The sequence below is a fragment of the Mirounga angustirostris genome, unplaced genomic scaffold, assembly GCF_029215605.1.
Source record: "Mirounga angustirostris isolate CCGP_5_RB_7025 unplaced genomic scaffold, mMirAng1.0.hap1 SCAF_5, whole genome shotgun sequence".
In the NCBI taxonomy this organism is placed as follows: Eukaryota; Metazoa; Chordata; class Mammalia; order Carnivora; family Phocidae; genus Mirounga; species Mirounga angustirostris.
Window position 1 is genome coordinate 123,404,812 of NW_026991713.1, and position 23,163 is coordinate 123,427,974.

General features: G+C 39.6%; 1 protein-coding gene across 9 annotated transcripts in view; it reads left to right on the top strand.

Annotated features, from left to right (window-relative positions):
• Positions 1-210: 210 nt before the first annotated feature.
• HACD1 (3-hydroxyacyl-CoA dehydratase 1) overlaps positions 211-23,163 on the top strand; it is a 62,244-nt gene continuing 39,291 nt past the window's right edge. For 4 of the 9 annotated variants that reach the window (XR_010411695.1, XM_064592001.1, XM_064592002.1 and 1 more), the window contains exons 1-7: positions 214-565; positions 9,969-10,086; positions 10,268-10,286; positions 10,363-10,451; positions 13,407-13,528; positions 17,914-18,092; positions 21,286-21,386. Coding sequence is in view for 7 of the 9 variants with exons in the window: in XM_064592001.1 (XP_064448071.1) it covers positions 309-565; positions 9,969-10,086; positions 10,268-10,286; positions 10,363-10,451; positions 13,407-13,528; positions 17,914-18,092; positions 21,286-21,368 (867 nt within the window). In the remaining 2 variants the exon portion in view is untranslated. Of the gene's footprint in view, positions 566-9,335; positions 9,458-9,968; positions 10,087-10,267; positions 10,287-10,362; positions 10,452-13,406; positions 13,529-17,913; positions 18,093-21,285; positions 22,886-23,163 lie in introns of those variants that run through there. The other 5 variants (XR_010411696.1, XM_064592004.1, XM_064592005.1 and 2 more) reach the window with 4 other exon arrangements.

The following is a 23,163-nucleotide window of genomic DNA, read 5'->3' on the forward strand; positions in this document are numbered from 1 at the left end:
CAAATGCACTAGCGAGGGGTCAAGTCACCAGCGCCCAAGACGCCTGGGGCGTCTCACTAAGACGAGGTTCCCCCAGCTAGAGACGCGGATAGCTTTCTGTGCGAGCGGAAACCCCTCAGCCGCCTCGAAACCGTGCCCGGGGGCTCGCGGGATCCCGAGCCCCGACGCCCAGGTCCGGCGGGCAGGTCCCCGCGACGCGCGCGCTCCCGAGGGCCGGGGGCGGGGCGGCCGGGGCGGCGGCCGGGGGCGCCCGCTCCTCCCCCTGCGGGCGGCCGGGCTGGCGGGGCCGAGCCCCCTGCGCGCGGCACATGGGGAGCCTGACGGAGGCGGTGGCCGCGGACGGCGGCGCTTCAGCGGCGCGCTCGGCGGGGCCCCCTCCCACTCCCCTTCCCCTGTCTTCCACCTCCCTCGGGTGCACGGCTACCATGGCGTCCAGCGAGGAGGACGGCACCAACGGCGGCGCCTCGGAAGCGGGCGAGGAGAAGGCGGCCACCGGCAAGAGGAGGCGCCTCGGCTTGTTGGCCACTGTCTGGCTCACCTCCTACAACATCGCCATGACCGCGGGGTACGTGCGCCGAGAAGGGCCCTCTCCTCCTTCCGCCCACCCCGACAGTCAGCGCTCGCGGCGCCGGCTGGGCTGCGGGTGCTCGCGGCTGCGGGGGACAGCAGCGCGGGGCGGCGGGCTGGGCGCGGCGCGGGGAGGGGCGCGGGCGGCGGCCGTGGGGGAGGGGCGCGGCCGCGGGCGCTGGATGCAGCGGAGTGGAGCGGGGCAGGCGGGCGGAAGGCGGGGGGGAGGGGGGTGGCCGGGGCCCTGCTAGCCGGGCATTGCCTAATACGGTGCACGGCGTGGCGCGGCGGCTCGGGGCGCGGGCCGGAGGTTAAGTATAGACCCGGGCAGGAATGCGGGGCCGACCCGCGGGGGAGGTGGCTTCGGCCGGGCCGCCCCGGGCGCCGCTGCCTGTTGCTGCTGCTCAAGAAACGCCTGGGTCCCGCGGCCCCGGAGCTGTCCGGCCGGCGGCCCCCACGGTGCATTTCCTCGCGCTGCAGACCTCTGGGCAGAGTTTTCGGAACTGTTAATGTCAGCACGAGTTTTGATTTTTGATTTTTTTTCCCCCCTGAGCCCCAGAGCTTGGGACGATATTTAAAAAACGCTGCCGTATCAGAGCCTGGCCGTCGTGTCCAGCATCTTTATGGCCCCATGCTTCGTGACTGATACCCTGTACTTTTTTTAAAGATTTTATTTATTTATTTGCGAGAGAGAATGAGAGACAGAGAGCACGAGAGGGAGGAGGGTCAGAGGGAGAAGCTATGTGGCAGGTACTGTGTTGATTATGCTATATGATGTAGCAAAGAAAGAGCCACCTTGTATAACTTGCACATGTTTGGGCAATTTCTTTTTTTTTTTTTTTTAAGATTTTTATTTATTTATTGAGAGAGAGAATGATAGAAAGAGAGCATGAGAGGGAGGAGGGTCAGAGGGAGAAGCAGACTCCCTGCCGAGCAGGGAGCCCGATACGGGACTCGATCCCGGGACTCCAGGATCATGACCTGAGCCGAAGGCAGTCGCTTAACCGACTGAGCCACCCAGGCGCCCCTGATACCCTGTACTTTTATTTCTGACTTTGAGTGTGACTTACAAGTTAAGGTTACACAATGACTATCGCTCTTCAAAGAGCTGTCCAAGTGACTTGTGTGTCGACTGCTTGTCAAGACCTGTTGGGAAAATGCTCTTCTGTTTCTAAATTGCACTGCCTTTTTAAAAAAGCTATTTTGTTATTATCACATGAAGTATTATTAATCTATATAAATGTGGCGGAACGTTTACTATCTTAAACTTTCTCTGGGGCTTATAGAAAAGAATAAATGGTTTGACCCAGTACTGAGTACCTATTACGTGTTTAGTGTAACCCTAAATACCAAATACAGTTCGCAAAGAATACATTTATTGAGGATTTGCTATGTGGCAGGTACTGTGTTGATTACTTTAGATGTACAATCTCATTTTTAGTTCTCTACCATCCTGTGAGGGATACATGATATTACATTTGACAGATTAGGAAACTGAGGCACAAAGAGGTTAAGTAATTTGCTCGAGATCATACAACCAGCAGGTGTCAAGACTCGGATTTCAGCCTAGCCAGTCTGACTCCAGAGACATGCTACTTCTTTGCCTTTACGCTTTACTGAATTTTATAATCTCGTAGGAGAAAAATAATATATTCAGAACAACTAGAGAACAATTGAGTACCTACCATGGGCTGCTATCATTAGCTACAGTGGGAGCTGAGAGAATTCTCTCCCCTGTGATAGTCTTACCCAGTTTTTGGAACATTTTTGGAATACCTGCCGTTTGTTAACTGGTATGCTCTCCCTTTCCTTTTCAGTCCACTCTCCCTTTTGAAAACCAGGTTAACCTTTTAAAAGTGAAAATCAGTGCATAAGTCTAGTTTAAAGCCTTCAATGACTCCCTATTACCTCCACTGTAATCTAAGGGATTTAGGCTGTTGGTCATTCAAGGGCCTTTGCAATATGCTCCCTGATTCCCCTTTCCAGTTTTATTGTATTTGAAATCAACCGTAACCCATAATGCCGGCAAAGCACCATGCATTTTTATTTTCACAGCTCCCTCCATTTTTGCTCAGGCCATTCACTCTTTGTATAATATCCTCCTTGTTCCTCATATGATTTCTAAATCAAGCGATCCTCTTTGAAGGTTTCCAGGTCTTCTGCCCCATCTGGAGCAGAATTAAATGCTCCCTCCTTTGTGTTCTCACACTTCATTCCTATCTTTCCTACCTGCCCAGCAAATTACCCCGTATCTGAAACTTATCTGTCTCCCTGCCTATATTGGGAAGGTCCCTTGTCATTTTCCCCTCTGTTTAAAAGCAAAGGTAACCAAAATGGAATAATCCATGTAACCCTTGGGAGGCTTTTAGAGGCACTGAGATTTGAAGAAGGAATAGAATTGGCATATGTGGAGAGTAGATATTTCGAGTGAGATAAATTCTAGAAATAGGCATGAGATGCAAGAAAGCCTGGTATATTTTCTTGATCTAATTGGAGGGTGGTGTTGGAGAACAGAGGTAAATAAAGTTGTAGTATGGAAAGTGGGACACCAAGGTATACATTGAAAAGTACAGATAGCACAGGGTTAGCTGAGGTTCTTTTTGTTCACTTAATTTGTTTTTCTCTTTTAGCAGAACTTTGAAGTATATTAAATTTTTGTAATAGTTTTGAAAACAATAAAATAATAGATAAGTATTTACATAAATATAAAAAAAGAACTTGCCTAATTTTATAAGCTTAGCATGACCTTTTTTCTTATCTTTTATGTGAATATCTTCATTCAGATAGCATATATCCCCATTATGCTATTATTCCTCTTGCCTGCTTTATTTTTCTCATTGCACTTATTGCCGTATAACTGTACAACGTATTTTACTACTTCGTATTGTTGCTTATTGTCTGTCATGCCCCCATTAGAGTGTAAGCTGCTAAACTCATCTTATAAGCATTGCAGTTAGGGTATCTGCTCTTTATATATTCTATTTTCACCTAATATCCTACCAAATATTTCTGTATAGTTTTCATAAAAATATTCTTTCATGGCTACATAAGAGTGTATAGATTTAATGTACAATAACGGATTAGCTCATTCCTCTAATGACATTTTGCTTTTATTTGTATCTGTTAAATTAGTTACTTAGGATGAATTCCCCAGAGTAGAATTACACCTTTAAAGGATGTGAGGATTTTTATGGTACTTGTTCATAATAGGTATTTGACCAGAGAAGTATTTCTCCCTCTCTCTCTCTCTGGTGGTTTTTTTTTTTTTTTTTTTTTACTTTTTCTTTTCAGGACTTTTGAGCCCATATGTGTCAAGTGCATTGTCCTTGGTCAAATGAGAGACATAAGATAAATATTTTAGGCTCTGTCCTTGAAGAAGTATAACCTGGGGGCATTTATATATTGCAATAAAAGACAGAATGAGTTAAGTGCTTGACAGAGGTGACAGGTCAGACAGGTAGGGGGAATCAGAAAAAGCTTTGTGGTAGAGATCATAGCATTTCAACTGAGCTCTGAAGGATGAGTAGGATTTGATAGGCATGGATGAGGAAACAGCATGAGTTAGGGTACAGAGATGTGACATTCCTAGACATGTTGTTCAGGCAATAGCAAGTGGGCCTGAAGGGTAGGGGGAAGATGAAGCTCGATGGGGAGCATGGACCACTGCACAGGGCCTTAAATGCCTTGCTAACATGTTTGGATTTTAATCTGCAAATAGTACAATAAGGTGTTGGTTAGAGGCTATGCTTCACTCCTGTTTTGCTGGGTAGCCTCAGATAAGTTACTTAAACTCTCTGACCCTGAGTTTTCTTATCTGTAAATTGAAACAATACAGCTCCTTTACTAGATTATTACAAAGAATAAAAAGATCATGGATATGAAGTGATCAGCAAGGTGAATGATACCGAGAGAGAAACTACTTAAGATAATTTCAGAGTATACATAGTGTGAGTTATTAGAGCACCAAACCCAAGGTTCAGGCATATACATTTCCCAAAATGTTAAGTAACAGACATATATTTTATCCCTGAGGAGGGTAGATCCATTGTATGGATCTTGTTTATCCAGCTTGTTTATCCATTTATCTGTTGATGGACATTTTGGTTCTTCCCAGTTTTTGGCATGACAAAGCTATGAATATTCAGGTACAAGTCTTTGGACATATGCTTTCATTTTTCTTGGATGAATATCTTTGAGTGGAATGGCTGGGTCATATGGTGGTCGCATTCTTGATTTCTTAAGAAACTGCCCAAACTTTTCCAGAGTGATTGTACCATTTTACATCCCCATGGGCAATGAATGAGAGCTGCTGTATATCCTCACCAAAACTTGGTATGGTCAGTCACTGTAATTGTAGACATTCTAATAGGTGTGTGGTGTTATCTCATTGTGATTTTATTTTGCATTTCCCTAGTGACTAATGACACTGAACATCTTTCCATGCATTTACTTACCATTTGTGTATCTTTTTTGGTACAGTGTCTGTTCAAAACTTTTGCCCTTTTTAATTTTTATTTTTTATAATTTTTTAAAAGATTTTATTATTTGACAGAGAGAGACACAGAGAGAGAGGGAACACAAGCAGGGAGAATGGGAGAGGAAGAAACAGGCTCCGCACTGAGCAAAGAGCCAGATGTGGGACTCTATCCCAGGACCCTGGGATCATGACCTGAGCCAAAGGCAGATGCTTAACAACTGAGCAACCCAGGTGCCCCATTTTGCCCCCCCTTTTTTAAATGAGGTTGTTTGATTTTTCTATTACTGAGTTCTGAGAGTTTTTTATATAGTATGGATATAGGTCTTTATCAGATATGTGATTTGTAAATATTTTCTCCTAGTTGTGGCTTGGTTTTTTTATTTTCTTCACAGTGTCTCTCAAAGAGCAGAAGGTCTTACTCTTAATGAAATCCAGTTTATCTGTTTTTTTTCTTTCATGAACCTTTCAGCTTAACTCCATTGGCTTGAGTGTCTATGTGCAGTACCTTGAAACATATATTGGCTGCTAAATAAAAGTTTCAATTTAGTCTAGGAAAGGAAGTTTAGAGGTGTCAATGAACAATATATGAAAGTATGGATGGTGTGAATGTCGAAGACCATCTCTGGGACAAGCCTCCGCAGGGTTACTTTATCGGAGGTGTCAAGAAGAAATGATAACATTAGAATATCATCATTTTTCAGTAATGCTGAAATAATGGCTCTGGGCAATGATCAGCAGTGAGTGCTAACATCACAAACAAAAGGGACGACCAGAAATTATGTGCTCTTTAGGGAAGTACACAACATAACTTAGGAATTAGCCTCGAATGTGAATCTGTCTGATCAAGCACATGGACCTGTCAACTTCACAGGAAATACAGGGGACAGAGAACATAATAAATGACATGTGGGTAACCTTGCAAGACAAACCACTCAGTGTTCTCGACAGACGAATTTCACGAGAAAGAGAGGGAAGGAGAGATGAATGGGTAGAGGGAGGGAGGGGAAACCTATAGATTAAGAGTCATGAAAGACACAGCAACTAATTACAACATATGAACTTCATTTCAATCATGAATTTTAAAAATTATGAGACAATTGAGAAAATTTATATCCTGCCTCTATGTTTTGTGACTGAAGATTTTATTTACATGGGATTGTGGTATTATGGTAATGTTTATTAAAAGCAGTCCTCTTATTATGAATCAAACTATAGAAGGTATGAGATTTCCTTCAAAGTAATGAGGGGAGGGGATGGTGAGGAGAGAAGCAAATAGAGGTTTGGATGATACAGGATTGTCCATAAGATGATAATGCTTGAAGCTGGGCAGTGGGCTCATGGGGGTTCCTTATACCCTTCTCTGTATCATTGGGTATATGCGAAGTTGTTCATAATTAAAATCTAAAAAGAAGTGTTGAAATAAAAAAAGAAGATACAGGTGTAGATAAGCCAAGTTCCCTATGGAGCAGGTTGTCTCCAAGAAACCTCAGGAGGAAAAGAAAGAAGCACCAGAGACAACCAAAGAAAGAACTCCTTCAATAAGATTTTTCAGGGTCATCATAGCGTAGTGACATGGCAAGAAGGCCCTGTGTTTAGTGAGTTATGATTCATACCTCCTGTTACAGCACTATTTTGTTTTCTCCAGTTAACTAATTTAATAGTTCCTTGAGGCAAGGTCTAGGTCTTATTTATTTCCCAACATGTAGCACACTCCCTGGCTTAGCAATAAATGTTGAACGTGAAGATGAATGAATAAAGAAATGAATTAAGCTAAAAAGCAAGCAATCTTTTACATAGAAAGCACATGTTTATATATTTTCCAAAAAGAGTACTTTCTCAAGGACTGAGCATATCCATCTGGGTTCAAATTTAGGTAATCAGTCGCTCTGGCCTATTTTTTAAAAACAGAACCTTCTAGAAAATAATTCCAGGGGCGCCTGGGTGGCTCAGTCGTTAAGGTCTGCCTTCAGCTCAGGTCATGATCCCAGAGTCCTGGGATCGAGCCCCACATCGGGCTCCCTGCTCGGCGGGAAGCCTGCTTCTCCCTCTCCCACTCCCCCTGCTTGTATTCCCTCTCTCGCTGTTTCTCTCTCTGTCAAATAAATAAATAAAATCTTAAAAAAATAAATAAATAATTCACAGTTGCAGAAGCTCTACTTGCTTTTGCATTTTTTTTTTAATTACAATTACTAAACCGATGAATGTAGGAAGTGCAAATTTAAATGTAGGGCCCCTATGGGAGACTTTGTCATCCCATTGTGATGGTGGGTTTAGAAAGTGAGCACTCATTAGTTCAGATAAGTTTCTGGCCACAGTGACTGAAAAACAGTTGAGAAGTTAGGATAGATGGCTCCATGGTCCTTTCTCACCCCACCCAGAGTGTTAATTTCTTTTATTTCCGAACAAGTTAGTAATCAGTAAGAGCCTAATACTATATTAGGTGGTACAATACTGCCACCTATGGAACAACAGTAAAATTTGTTACCATGTTATAATACGTGGATTTTTATATCTTGCTATTTAAAAATGTAGAAAAGTTGCCATCTAATGAATCCTTTGATGAATTCTTTGGTAGGTTAATAATTACCTCTTAACATGATCTTTTGTAAAACTCTGATTTGGATTTTCCTTAAAAAAAAGAGAGAGACAAGTGTATGAAAAATGTGAATGTAAACATCTTAATATGTTTTTTGTTTTCTTATTGTTAGTGTAGGGACTTAGAATTGAAGATGGTGAAATCATAATATTTTAAACCTAGAAGGCATATAAAACATCACCCAGATTAGCCCAGCACAGAATTCAGCATTGACCCTCATACGGGATGAAACCATCAGTTGAATCCAGTAAAGGCAGGGTATCATGGAGAGAGAATAGCATGGGGCGTTGGGAGACCTCAAGGGGTCTATTTCTACCTGGACTGTTGACTTTAAGACTTAGGGCGAGTCACTTGACACCTCTGCATGGTGTCTGTCTCATCTATAACAGTGGCCCTCAAACCTTTTTGATAGCATACTACTATCGGTTAAAATATTAGAGCATAATTCTCTCTATAACTTTTAAAATTTACTTGTAATTCGGGGCACCTGGGTGGCTCAGTCGGTTAAGCGGCTGCCTTCGGCTCAGGTCATGATCCTGGAGTCCCGGGATCGAGTCCCACGTCGGGCTCCCTGCTCGGCAGGGGGTCTGCTTCTCCCTCTGACCCTCTTCCCTCTCGTGCTCTCTCTCATTCTCTCTCTCAAATAAATAAATAAAATCTTTTTTTTTTTTAAGATTTTATTTATTTATTTGAGACAGAGAGAATGAGCTACAGACAGAGAGAGCATGAGATGGGGGAGCTTCAGAGGGAGAAGCGACTGCCTTTGGCTCAGGTCATGATCTCGGAGTCCCGGGATCGAGTCCCGCATTGGGCTCCCTGCTCTGCGGGGAGTCTGCTTCTCCCTCTCCCTCTGCCTGCTGCTCCCCCTGCTTGTGTTCTCTCTCTCTCTGTCAAATAAATAAATAAAATCTTTAAAAAAAATTTACTTGTAATTCAAATATACCAAATACTATGATTAGCTAATATCCCAAGGCACAATATATACCTAGAGCCAGACCAGTATAGCATCGTGGTTCAAGGGCATAGACTGAGCTCAGCAGTGGGTTTACATCCCGCACTGCCTGGCTCTGTGACCATTTCTGCCTGTTTCCTCAGCAGTAAAATAGGATAATAGCAGTCCCTTCCTCACAGGGAATTTGTGAGCATGAAACATTAATGTTAAATGTGCATTTAGAACATTAAAAGCGTTCTGAAAGTACATATGTTATTATCAGCGTTGTTGGTATCATTAACATTTCCATCTTTGGAAGGTCTTGCTGATAATTTCAGATTTTACCTGACTTCCTGTCACACCTCAGAGGAATGTACATCCCTGCTTTCCCCTCAGTGTGTGCTGAGGAGGAGTGGAAGTGCCCAGAGGAGAAGCACAAGCCTCCATCTTCTTCCGTTGACCTTGTTGACCATGTTCATCGTATTCAATCAGTAGTTCCTTTGTGGGGAATCTTTAAAGCCATTTGTCCTTTTTAAGAGTACTCTTTAATTAAAAAGTTAAAGCCATATAATAATGTTATCATTCATAAACCCATGTAAGTAGACACTTTGGAGACCATTGAATTAAAAAAGCCTGGAGTAGCTACTCCTTTCCGTGGGTGGGTTACTAAAGATTTTAAAAAGTTACAGATGGCGTAACTTTTTAAAACTTAAAAGTGCTCTTGTAATTGTGAAGGAAGCTGGAAAAAAATGAACTCTCATTAGTGTCTCTAGCAGATTGAGTGTATGGTGAGAAAGCCGGTCTTCGCACGTGCAGCTTGTGTGTGGAGTGCTGGTCATTCACGGCACACAACCTGTCGCATAGAAGTAGAGCTTGAAAAGGCAAGGTATATGTATTTTGTGCTTTTTGTGAAACAAACTCTTTGAAAGCAGGCCCATATCTGACCTTCTGTATGCCTTCTGTGGCACAACAGTTGTTATTATTTAGTGCAAATTCTAAAAAAATTATTATGAAAGATTTTTACTTATGCTTACATATAAATATATACCATATATTTGTATAAATACATACACACTCACAGGTTTTTACCTTAAGAAATACTTATATAATTATGAAATGCTTTATAATAACCACTTCTTCAGTCTGTCTGAAACCAAACATGAAAGAGACATTGTTTGACATTTGAATCTAGTTGATCTCCAACATGTTCTATTCATCCCCTTGAAGAGTCAATGTAAAAACAATGCCATTTCTTCCTGTGGGTTTTGTTAAATAGAGTGATGAACTGAGAACATAATAAAACAACATGTTACTATATAAACTATGTCATTTATTTTCAGGAAGATCCTTGGTATTCATTTTGATAGAACTTTATGAAATACTTTTATTTCTTCTAGGTGGTTGGTTTTAGCTATTGCCATGGTACGTTTTTATATGGAAAAAGGAACACACAAAGGTTTATATAAAAGTATTCAGAAGACACTTAAATTTTTCCAGACATTTGCCTTGCTTGAGGTAAGTTTTTAATGATGCTGTTTTCCTATTGTAATATTTATTTGAAAAATTATTTGTTGAGCAAAATCAGCCTCATTTTGCTGATGACATACCACCTATGGATTTGTAGAAAACCAGTGTTTGCAGGGATTTATATTATGTTGCATGCTATTGACTTGTGATTTTTTTTATTTGCTTACAGATAGTCCACTGTTTAATTGGTGAGTTTCTGATTCAATTTTTATTGTCAGTATAAATTGCCTTTAGGGCAATGGTTGACTTGTTTTTCTCTTTAAGGAATTGTACCTACTTCTGTGATTGTGGCTGGGGTCCAAGTGAGTTCAAGAATCTTTATGGTGTGGCTCATTACTCACAGTATAAAACCAGTAAGTGACACTAACAGGTTCTCTTCATGAGCCTGCAGGAAAGCTTTTTTATTAATAGGAATCTAAAATACTAACATTGCTATATTTCAGGAAGCAGAACCACTAGACAAAAAAGGGGCTGGGTTTGGATTTAAGTGTGATTGTACATTGACTTAGTGCATTAGTAGAATGACCTTGAAACACAAGCAAAACTAAATATTTATATCCATAATCTATTCTCCTCTGATGTTTCCTAGTTTTTAAAATTGATATTCATATTCTGTCAAATAGTTAACTGAAAATTTTCTATTGATGTGTATTCTCTTTGATTATGTATTGAAGTCCCCACTATAAACGGTGTTTTTCCTCATTCACCATGGAGTGTTGTAGCAACAGGTGTAAAAAGCAAATATAGTTCTGTAGATCTGAGCAAATGGGAAAGACTAAATGAAAAGTTGGAAGGGCTGGGGAGCTTAGGGGAAATTAGCATATTATTTATTGAGGCATGACAGGAGGCAGACCTGAATCTAATTAATGGCTCAAACCCTTCTAGACAAACACACACCACACTCACTATGTCAAGACACTGGGCCTTTTAAACCCATGACAGAAACATTTCCCAGATGGGCCCTTCTGACCTTCTGACAGCCTCCGGTGTCTCCTGGCTACCTGAGGACAGATCTCTGGCCTTCTTTCCATTCCTGAGATGCCTTTCTTGTCCCTCGTCTGCTTGAAATGATACCTTCACTCCCTTCCCTTGCCTGTGAGACTCACTGGCCCCCGTCTGCACAGGGACAGATCACTGCCCTTCTGCTCTCTCACCACTCTGCCCATTAGCCTCTCCAGACCACCGTCTTTCATTCAACTCCCTCGGTCCACCTGGCCCCTCACCAGGGACTGCTGTGCACTTAGCAGTGAGTGCAGGCCACGCGGAGAGCCAGACTTTGTATTCAGATTGCCGTGTAGTTTAAAAGCAGGAGTCCACCATAAGCAGAATAAAAGAAAGACTGTTCCAGACAGTGAGCGAATATAATAGCCGGGCCGGGACTACAAAGAGTCTGAAGACTGAGGAAGAAGAGAGACCAGACAGGGTGGCCAGCATCAGCTGTGGAAAAGAAGTGAGAGAGAATCTAAAGGGTTGCTAGCCCCCAAGAGAAAAAAGACCCATCTGCTCTTTTTTATCCTCCAAAGGATCTCTGTCTTAGTCTTACTATTTAATTTTCTCCAACAAGAGTTTCCTACCAGTACCTTTCCACCCCTCTTTAATTAATTCAGCCAACATTTACTTCTATACATTTGACATTGTGCTCATGTCTGGATTTACAAAAATGGATAGGGCCATTCCAGCTATATGCGTACTGGTTGTTGGGAAGTGGGGGGCAGTCTTATAGATGTCGAATCATTCAACAAATACTAATCGCACAGCTGTTCTACACCTGAGACTTTGCTGGGGATCTGGCAGTTAATACAAATATAGTCCCTGCCTCGTGGATCCTGTAACTGGGAGAGGTGGTAAACAAGTAGTTGCACAAATACAGCTGACCTTGAACAACACGCGTTTGAACTGTGCATGTTCACTCATACATAGAATTTTTTTCTTTTTAAAAATTTTTTTCTGATAAATACAGTACTATGTGTATTTTCTTTTATGATTTTGTTAATGACATTTTCTTTTCTCTAGCTTGCTTTATTGTAAGAATACAATATATAACATACAACCTACAAAATATGTGTTAATCAACTTTTTACAGGTTATCGATAAGGCTTCTGGTCAACAGTAGGCTATTAGTTGTTAAGTTTTGGGGGAGTCAAAACTTACATGCAGGTTTTTTGACTACGCAGCGGGGGTTGGTGCCCCTAACCCCCACGTTGTTCAGGGGTCAACTGTAATTGTTTCATTATGTTAGTGTTAGCGCTTTGAAATAAGAGTATGTATTACCATGTACCTGGGGACTTAGCCTGACCTAGGGAGGGAGGGCAGGCTTACTCGAGGAAGGAATGTATAAGGAGAGCACTGATGCATACACAAGAGTCAGGCAGACAGACTTTCATACAAATCGGCAAGTGTTATAATACAGATATGAACAAGGAAAGTGAGCAAATAACTGCTCAGGGCGAAAGGAGGGGTTTGGGAAAAGTTTTCCAGAGGGCGTGATGCTTTAGCTGGATCATAAAGGGTGAGAAAGGGTTTCCTGCAGGAACTAACAAGGGAGTGAGTAGCATTCTAATTGGAGGGAATAGCATGTGTTAAGATGCAAACGTTCAGAGCATGTTCTGGAAATAATACTAAGTTGGTGTCACCAGAGAGAGAGATCTGGTAGTGGGAGGTTGAGAGATTGCAGATGAAGTTGGGGAGATTCCTGAGCTCCAGATTGCAGAGAACCTTGAATACGATCCTTTTCTTCTGTTAAGCAATAGGGAGCCAAAGAAGCTTTTAAATCACAGAATCACTGCTTCCAAATGTGTTTTTGTTTGTTTTGTGCTTAAGAGAAGACGTCTGTTCATGAAGAGAATAAAGAGTGGAGAGGCTATTTAGCAGGCTGTTACAGTAGTGGGATGGAGATGGTGAGGCCCTGAATTCAATGGTGGTCACAGGACAAAAGACAAGTGGACATATGCAGTAGCTAGTGCTCTAGTAGGATGGGTACCCTCAGACGACCCATAGTAAGTTGGAGAATCAGATTGTTCCCACGCTGGTTTTGAGGGGGTGATGTTGTCACGGGTTGGTTGAGTTAGCGGCCGGAGCAAAGGCTGAGAAAGAGAAATCAGTAGAAATGTGACCATTCCTGTGCCTAGGACATATTTGTGTGTTGTCATGAATTATGCAATGGTGACAGCGTTAAGTTTTCTGTCTTGCCTCTGTCTGCCCCTGACATTCCAGTGTAGTCAAAGACACATAGTAAATAACTAAGATATCTTCATGGAGAAAAATGTTGAAGGTTAAACCACACTGTGGGTTTCTCTGTGGTTCTGCAGATCCAGAATGAGGAGAGCGTGGTGCTTTTTCTGGTCGTGTGGACTGTGACAGAGATCACTCGCTATTCCTTCTACACATTCAGTCTTCTCGACCACTTGCCATACTTCATTAAATGGGCCAGGTGGCGATGTCTTGCTGTTTAGTTTCTCACTAGTGCATGCGTGTTGTGTGTGCTGAGCTAACACCAGAGAAGGAAAATTTGTGTCTTAGCCCATGATGCCAGGATGCTGTGTTTTTGGCTATTAGCAGTGCTATAACTTGAATTCTAAAAGCTTAATTTAATGATCAGAGAAAAATCACATTAATATATATTTTGAGTAAAACCAATGCCAGACAAGTTATATCAGTATCCTTACATAACATGAATTGGTCATTCATTTCTCTTTGGAAGCAAAACTTATAATTTTTTTGAATTATATTAAATTCTGTGCCAAAAATATGGCATTTTTTTCTGAATGATTTAAATTATTTTAATAATCTAGTATCCACAATTTTTAGTATCTTATGTATACAATCTCAGTTTCTTTGCAGAGATAGACATTTTTGAAAGTCACACTTAAGCTGTATTTTTGGAATGTGGACAAAATTTATATTTCAATGGTTCTAAATATATCCTTTTTTTTTTTTTAAATGATTTTATTTATTTATTTAACACAGAGAGCGAGAGAGAGCGCGAGCACAAGTAGAGGGGAGCAGGCAGAGAGAGAGGGAGAAGCAGGCTTCCTGCAGAGCGGGGAGCCCAATGTGGGACTCGATCCCAGGACCCTGGGATCATGACCTGAGCCGAAGGCAGCCGCTTAACTGACCACCCAGGTGCCCCTAAATATATTTTTAAAGTGAAAGATGTTCTGTTTTTTTTTTTTAAGTTTGAATTCTTTGAGCAACCAATATTTTACAAAGCTATTATAAAAACAAGACTGCAATTTGAAGAACAGATCACAAACCAGTGTAGATTTGTTCCTTTTGTTTCCTGGGTTGTACTTAGAGTCACAACAACAATAACACGTGTTGTGTACTGAATGCATGCCTGAGATGCCGGGTTGAAAACAAGAAAAACTCTGTCCTCTTGAGACATAGGAGACCAAAAAAATAAAACAACTAACAGATACATGAGATGCCAGGTGTGGGAAGTACAAGGAGGCAGCTGGGGGAGGACAGTTATATCCCCTATATATCTGTCCCTTATATGTCTCTTCCACATAGGTAAAGTAAAAGGGTTTGACGGTATTTTCATTCTTTAAATTTTTTGTTCAACTACAGAAGTAATACGTTTTCATTGTAAGAAATTCAAAAAAGCACAGAAATATATAGACTCAACATGGCAAGTTCCTGTTTATACTCCTCCCTGACCACTACTTTCCCCTGGAGGGAAAAAGTTTGGAGTTTACCTGTCCACACTTTTTCATATTAACGAAAATGTGAACACACAAACATGAGTTTCTAAAAACATAAATAGAATGACATTATGTTTGCTTTTTGTTTATATCTTGGAGCTCTTTTTTTTTTTTAAATCAAAACAGGAACGTTTAGATCTACTTGTAACTCTTAATGCTGCCCAATATTCCATAGTATGACTGACCTGTTCTCTGTTGCCCGAATTTAGATCATTTCGTTTGCCAATATTATAAATCCTGTTTTGAGATATTATAAACAATACTATGTCCATATGTCTATTTTTTAAAACTCTGATATTTATATTAACACATTCCTAATTTGTTTGAAGGTAACATACAACCAGTGTCAGATTTGTTTTTGATCCCTGTATAATAAAAGCCTAACACTTTTTCTTAAGTTATTACTCCTTTTTCATAACTTATATGTTATACATGTTCAAATATAATGAGCTATATAATATATAAAAAGTCCAATATGAAGGGAAAAAAGACCTTTTGAATTGCTTATAATCCTCCTCCATAAGGATAATCACTGTTAATTATATTTATACTCTTAAGACTTTTTTATATGCTCTCGCTCCTTTGTAGACAGTTTTTGTGGCTTACCACTTTGTCTATTGAAATGCTTTAAAATTATAATTTGAGCTGAAACCTATTGTTTCTCATAAGAAGGCTGCACTCCCATTTCTATATGTTAGGTTGGTTTTATTCTTATTGTAACCGAGCACTTTTTCACTTTGAGTGATTGGGCCTTTCACACGGTTGGCAGTTTGGAGTGTTGCCGGACTAATCCTAGAATCCATCTCAGTGCATCTTGCGTCTTGCATGACCTCAGTCTTCTGGACCTCCAGCACCTTTGAAAATACTAATTCATGATATAGTCTCTTCATTTACTGTATTTGTAAAATTTATTTGTGAAAAATAATGGTCTTTAATGTTTTGTCTGTCTGCCTTTTGGAATGCATTTTGCATGTCTTGAATTTCTGGAAAAGTTCAAAACATGTTTAAATTTGCTGTTTAGAAATCCTTTGTCAATTGCATTAATGTTAAACCAAGTACTACAAGATCTCTCAATTTTGAAATGTATGTGTTAGCATAATACAATTCAGTTAATCATAATCATGAGTAATTATATTACATGTTAAAAATCATAAAAGATTCCAACCATCTATATATATTTGCCAACCTCATTAAAAAATCTGAAATAATATTTGTATTTATAGTCAAATGTTGAAGCTGTCATTCTCAAATAAAACTTCACGGTAAGAATGGCTTCTTATTTATAAATAGCTGGCCTACTGTGACGGTTTGAATATACTTCAATTCTACTTACGTGTTAGAAGTGTTCCTAGAAAAGTCCACTGAATAGGCACTTGTATGTTATTATGTTCCATGTTAATTTCAAAAATGCATTCCCTTCAAAAAATTTTTAGGTAACAATTAGGAATCTTTAACGAGGAGTTCTTTTTCTGAATAGGTAGTTAAATTTCTCATGCTGCCGTCAAAACTTACAGAGTTAGTGACATGCAATCTTTTTCAAGTGCAAAGAAAGTAAATTATATAATTTGTTCTCATTGCATTAAAAATAATCAGTGGCTGAAGGCTTTAAAAACTAGTTTACTCGAGGAGTGATAATGCTTTTTTTCTGTTGAAGAACAGTGCTTCCAGAAAAATCATTGGAGAGTCACATAAAGTTTAAAAACTATGTAAATAAGTTTGAATGTTTTACTTGAGAAGGGATTATAAAATGTTGTTATATGATTTTTAAATTGAGCTAGGAAATTAAGATTGGAAGAGCGTAATTTAAATAATATACGAATAACTACACAAGACTAGGAAGAAAGCAGGTGATATACCCACGGCAAGGAGGGGATAAACAGGGACAGTAAAAGGATCATTGGTCTTTCCTTTTACCACTGAATCTATTTTGGCAAATAATTCTGTTCCCGCACCATCTCTTAGCTGTGTATATCCTTGACATACAATAATAAGGTGATTTTTAAGTTGTCTCCAAGTTTCTCATACTGATAAATTTAACATTTCTTTACAAATATCTTAATGCCAACTAAATGATGAAATAAAATGCGGATTAATTTGATTTCTCTCCTTGTCCACCAACATTTTAACCTTTATTTTCTGTGGTAACTGCCTTGGAGAAAAGTGATTTTCTTTAATGGAGAAAGGTTGTTGCCTTGGGTCCTTGAAGCTCTTCCTGCTGGAGGCCCATAGAAACCTGTAGAACCTTCCCCTCACCTTAGGCAAGAGTAATGGCTGGCCTACTGGGCATTAAAGACCTTGCCACAGCCCAAATGAACAAACTGGGATTTGGGATTTTGAACAGAATTTTCTCAGCTGTTTTAAGCACACTGACAGTTCCTTTAATGTGGGAATTTTGGAAACAACTTGTCTTACCTGTTTTGTTATGAGAGCTTTAGTTTTAGACAATATATTCATTAGTAGTTACTGATACTTTAGTATTATTTATATATTAAATACACTAAACATATAAATATGTATTTAGTAGTATTATTTCAGTTTTCTGAAGTAGTAATTAATTCTCTTTTAATTAGTAGCCACAAAGGGGTTTCCAAATGCCTCCAAGAACCATTTTGGTAATTTCAAGATTTAGATATGAAATTAAGATCATAACTAGTCTTCTAAAGCACAGCACTTGATCAATAAATGACTAGCTGAAGGGAAAAAAAAAACCACTCAGTTTTGATTCCAAGTGTCAAAGAAGTTACCTTTACAATACCTTATAATACTTACAGGTACTTTACAATATAGTATTTACAACACTTATGTCCTTTACAATACAAAACTACATACATATACATTGTTAACACATATACCAATATTTCAGTACTGTAAAGTAAGTTGACTTCTTGTTTTACTAAGATCTTGCCATCTAAAATGGAAACTGCTATGAGAAAAAAGGAGGATAATTAACTTTATAAGCAAATGATTAAAGTAGAAAAAAATTAACCTCCTGTGAGGGGCACTGTAAATATGTATATTTTTAAGTTTAAAGGCAGTAGTAGCAAAAGAACGATGATGTCAAATCCAGTCATTATTCTAGAAAAATAATTCTCTGGGGTCTGTCTTTCTCCAGATATAATTTTTTTATCATCTTATATCCCGTCGGAGTTGTTGGTGAACTTCTTACAATATATGCTGCCTTACCATATGTGAAGAAGACGGGCATGTTTTCGATAAGACTTCCTAATAAATACAATGTCTCTTTTGACTACTACTATTTTCTTCTTATAACCATGGCCTCATATATACCATGTAAGTATACGGTCATTAGTACTTTGATTAAGCATATGCTGCGAATGTTTCGTGAAGTATCATGATACGCTAGTGTAATAAACAATGAGACATGATGGCTTACAAATACATCAAAACCTCTGTTCAACCCCACGTGTAGTCATAATTTTAAATAATGGAAGAGTTGAGTGAGTCAAAAAGGACTCTTTCCTAGTTATAAGGAAAAAGGTAAGTAAATCAATACACAAATGATTGCTTTCTCAGAATCATTTAGAGAGAAGCTGAATCTGACTTTTTTTTTTTTTTTAAAGAAAAGATAGAACACACATCAGTGAACTGTTTGCCAGCATTTAGTTATTTATCTGAAGATAAACATTTTGTCCCTAGAAAATGTCAGGTCAGTTCTGTCTAATCCTTGAGCATACACTTGGAAAAGTTATTTAGGAGTACTTTTTAGTCTTGTGTGTGTTGCTCGATATAGTAGAAAATAATGAGGCTGCTTTTCTTAAAATATTTTGAAAAACTCAGCCTCTTCACTAATTTCTCATCACCTTTCAGTAGTTGCTGTGAATTGGTGAAGTTTTACTCATTTCACTTAAATGGCAGTAGTGGTAGGTTTTTAGGTCAAATTTTGATAGTCACTAGCAGGGAATGTGAAAGTAAAGCAAGACTCTTCTTTACCCTTCTCGATAAAATTAGAGGCTCTGGTGTCAGTGAGGGAACAAAGGAAATAAGAAAAGCTTATAGCATCTAAAATCTGCATTGACGTGATATTTAAATAAAACGTAAAAAAAATATTTTATTTTTTTTGAGCATAAAACCTGGCTAGTCCCTTGAGGCCTCCAACTTCTAAACTTTTTCAAAATCAAAACTGACCTGAGAGTCAGGCTGTTGCCCTTTCCCTCATCTGCTGCCATTTCAGCCTGACTCTCATCAGATTGCCCCCAGGAGGGGGCATGGTCAGGAGGGCCCAGGGGTTGGTCACCTGCAGCACCGTCCACCTCCCCAGCCATGTCTGGAGCAGAGCTAGAGCTCGCTTCTGTTCATATCACAGTTAGAGGTTTGGGGATTGGCTTCCCCTCTTCCTTACGACTAGTGCGGCATCTCCACGGAAACCCAGGGCCCAGCAGGTCATGGCTTGAAAGCATCAAACAGTAACTGTTGGCTGGGTGTTTTCAGGTGTCCTGGGAGATGCAGACTCTGGCCTGTGTCAGCGGCAGCTTCTCAGTTCACCCTGCTGACCGCTTCATGAGGGTCCCACTTGCTGGAGCAGTCCACCAGGGGGATGTTTTCCACTTGATTATTAATATTAGCAGTCATACAACTAGTTGTATTTTGTTTATTAAATTGTGTGTTAATTAAAGGTATTAAACAGTACTCTGAGTACTTTAGCACTCAGAAGAAGTGCTGGTAGTTTTCAATAATGACATCACAGATTAAGAGGGCATTTCAAGGAGGATGTTATAGGCATCGCTTAAAAATCACCCAGCTAGGGCACCTGGGTAGCTCAGTTGGTTGGGCGACTGCCTTCGGCTCAGGTCATGATCCTGGAGTCCCGGGATCGAGTCCTGCATCGGGCTCCCTGCTCGGCAAGGAGTCTGCTTCTCCCTCTGACCCTCCTCCCTCTCATGCTCTCTGTCTCTCATTCTCTCTGTCTCAAATAAATAAATAAAATCTTAAAAAAAAAAAAAAATCACCCAGCTAGTAAATAAGGCTAGTATTTGAACTCAAGCCCATACTTCTGCTACACTACTCAGAATGTTCTAGACGTATTTTCAATAATCAATCAGTTAGCATTAAGTGTATTTTACCTGAGTATATTTAGACCCCTGGGTATGGTATGATTACATTTATCAGGATGGGCAGTACCTAAATTTAAAAAAATAAATAAACTCTGTTGTGCATTTTTGCTCCATTTGGGTTAAGTTCTAAAAATGGTTCACCAAAGTTGCCTAAGCAAGATATTCAGAGCTTTTTTTTTTTTTTTTGTCATTAGGTTACTTGGTTTTAATCGTTCTGTCCATCAGTCTCAGAAATATTTTTACATTTGTATTGTTTATAGCTGATGTTAATTTGTTCATCCTCTAGCTCTGACACTATAAAGCACTATAATTTGAGCAAATTTGAGAGGGGCTCCTGCTCTGGGCTCTGTTTTAGAGGGCCCTATTCTGGCCCTCCACTGATCCTGATCACTCCTCCACACAGGCCCTCCCCTCCCTTCTAGACCACATTCTAGAAACCTGAGACCCTGGAATTTGTTGCCCACAAGGCACTGAGTGTGCATCTAGGGACTGCACGGATAGACGTCTTCCCTGTTCTGTTCTCCTAAGGGGTAAACCATGTCACTGGTATACACATCCCTGAGATCAAGGGGTAGCCAAGGGGCAGCTCTTTGTGAAGGGTATGGATGAAGCTGGATTGTGTGGGTTTAGATACCCACATATGTTCATGAGACCCCTTACGGTACAGGACAGCTGATGGACCCAAGAAATGGCGGCCAGGCAGGGCAGTCTTCCTTGTGCTGGAACATTCTGGCACAGCATCCCAGGTCATTATGAAGGTATATTTATCAAGATACTTAACTTTGCTAAAGAATCCCCAGCATTACAGGCATACCTCGGAGATATTGCAGGTTCAGTTTGGACCACTAAAGCTAAAATTGCAATAAAGTGAGTCCAACGAATCTTTTTGGTCTCCCAGTGCATATAAAAGTTATGTTTACATTATCCTGTAGTCTGTTAAGTGTGCACACCTTAATTAAAAAATACTTCATTGCTAATAAATGCTCACCACCATCAGAGTTTTCAGCGAGTCATTACCACTGATCACAGATCACCATGACCAGTACAATAATAATAATGGAAAAGGTTGCAATATTGTGAGAATTCCCAAAATGTGACACAGAGACACGAAGTGAGCACCTGCTGTTGGAAAGACGGTGCCAGGAGACTTGCTCAAGGCAGGGTTACCACAGACCTTCAATTTGTGAAAACCACCATAAAAGGAGGCGAGCCTGGAAACTGCAGAGGCCGATGGTGTGTGGGCCTCGGCCTGCGCTCTCAGCCTGAGCTCTGTTGGGGGGGCAGGGGGGAGGTAGGAGAGGTGGGGCTGGGCAGCGGCGGGGGATGCTGTGCTTGCCCTCAGAGTGTGTACATGTGAGAGGTTTCAAGTATAAGGTCAACAGCATCCTCCTTTGTTTTCTTTTTTCCATTAGTGTTCCCACAACTGTATTTTCATATGTTACGCCAAAGAAGAAAGGTGCTTCACGGAGAGGTGATTGTAGAAAAGGATGATTAAATGATGCCCGTTAACAAGGTGCTTTTTCCAGAATAACCAGGATTACTTGAGTCCAAGTTTTAATAACAAGAATAAACAACTTTATGAAATACTACAGATTGTATGATTTCTTAGAAATATAACGTGACATGCGGTATTTGCCAATATTTGTCTTCACATTTTCTATAAGAATTATGCACGTATTTATTACCAACTCCTGGGTGGGTGATGATCATTAAGAAAATAATGGGAAAAAAACCTTTTTTTAAAAAAAATTTTACTAATTTTTTTTTTGCAGTGTATGCTCCAAGGTTTTTAAATCAATATTTACAAATTAGTTTAATGATTTAACATTATGATACTTGCCAGTGGTATTTATGTGATATTTATAAATGAAAGTAAATGCAGAATTATAATAACATGTTAATGATGTATTGGTATTTCCTGAACCCAAGATCTGTTTCTTAAAAGTTGTAAGGCAGCATTTTTGATTAATAATCATTTTGGAAAACATAGACGTAATTTGCTTTGATAGGACTTTTGATAAAGTAGATATCACAATTGGAAGATATTCTTTGCATATATGATTAGGCTGTTAAAATTACATATACCGCTAAGCAAATTTGTTTTTATTTGAATTAACCTTCAAGGACAACCTTTTCAACTGTAAGGATTTTAAGGGATTAGAAAGAATGTAAGTGTATACTTTGCCTCACTTGTGAAAAAAGAATAACATTGGGTCTGATCATAATGTTATAGTCAGAACTCTGGCTGAGAAAGGCTTCTCTATACCTCTATACCTGGAATCATCTAATAAAAATCATGTTTTGATAATCCCCTTGTGGGACTTAGGTAATGAAAAGTTTTGGGGTGTGACCTAACAGACTCATTTTATTCTGAATTCCATTGAATTTCAAGCAAGAAGTCTTATAATAAACCTCCTGTCCATGTGTTTAGTAGATAGACTGAAGATACTTCAGTACTGCTTTAATTCTTAAGTAGGCCCTTTAATTATTTTTCCCGTTACATTAAGGTATGCTGCCTACTGACCCAGTTTAGAGAGAATATTAGATGTGTGACTTTAAAAGAAAAGGATTTTTTTTTTTTTTTTGCCTACTACAGATATGGAGGTAGAATTTTGGTTTTCAGTGTTCTGTACTGTTTGTGCTTGCAATCAACATGTAACATTACACTTTTCCAAACTGTTTTGTTTTGTGGTACCACCTTCTCAGTTTTCTTCATGTGGAGATTTGCAGTTCAGAATAGTTTTGCAAACTTTCATTTTAGATAACGTGATTTTTAAAAGGTGCTATTTCCTTTATTACATTTTAATATTTCTCTGCAGCTGAATGCTTTAACGAGCACTGTGTATTCTATGTATGAGGTTACTAATTCTCAAAATGCAAATGTTCATTCTGCCTTTACACTACTTGATCCGTTTTTATCTTGAATTTTTATATGGAAGAAATTTCCGGGGAGTTTTTCCCTTTGGTGCCATAGCATAAGAAGCTCATGTACATCTTGATCCTGTCAGATGCCTGTCTTACGAAAAATATTTTAAATGCTGTTCCTAAAACGTGTGTTCATTCAACCTGTACTCCCTTCAAGCAGCTGTAATAACTCTTTTTCTCCTTTAGTTGTGGAATATCCTGAGGTAGGAATTGTGATTAACTTTAATAAAAATGAAAATGCATCAAACTATTATTTAGTGACCTTTGTTAGCATAGTATCCCTAAACTTTAGATTTAGTTTATCTTCAGTTATCCTCGATATTCAACTAATTCTAAACTGTCCCTTGGGTAAAAAATAAAGTGCT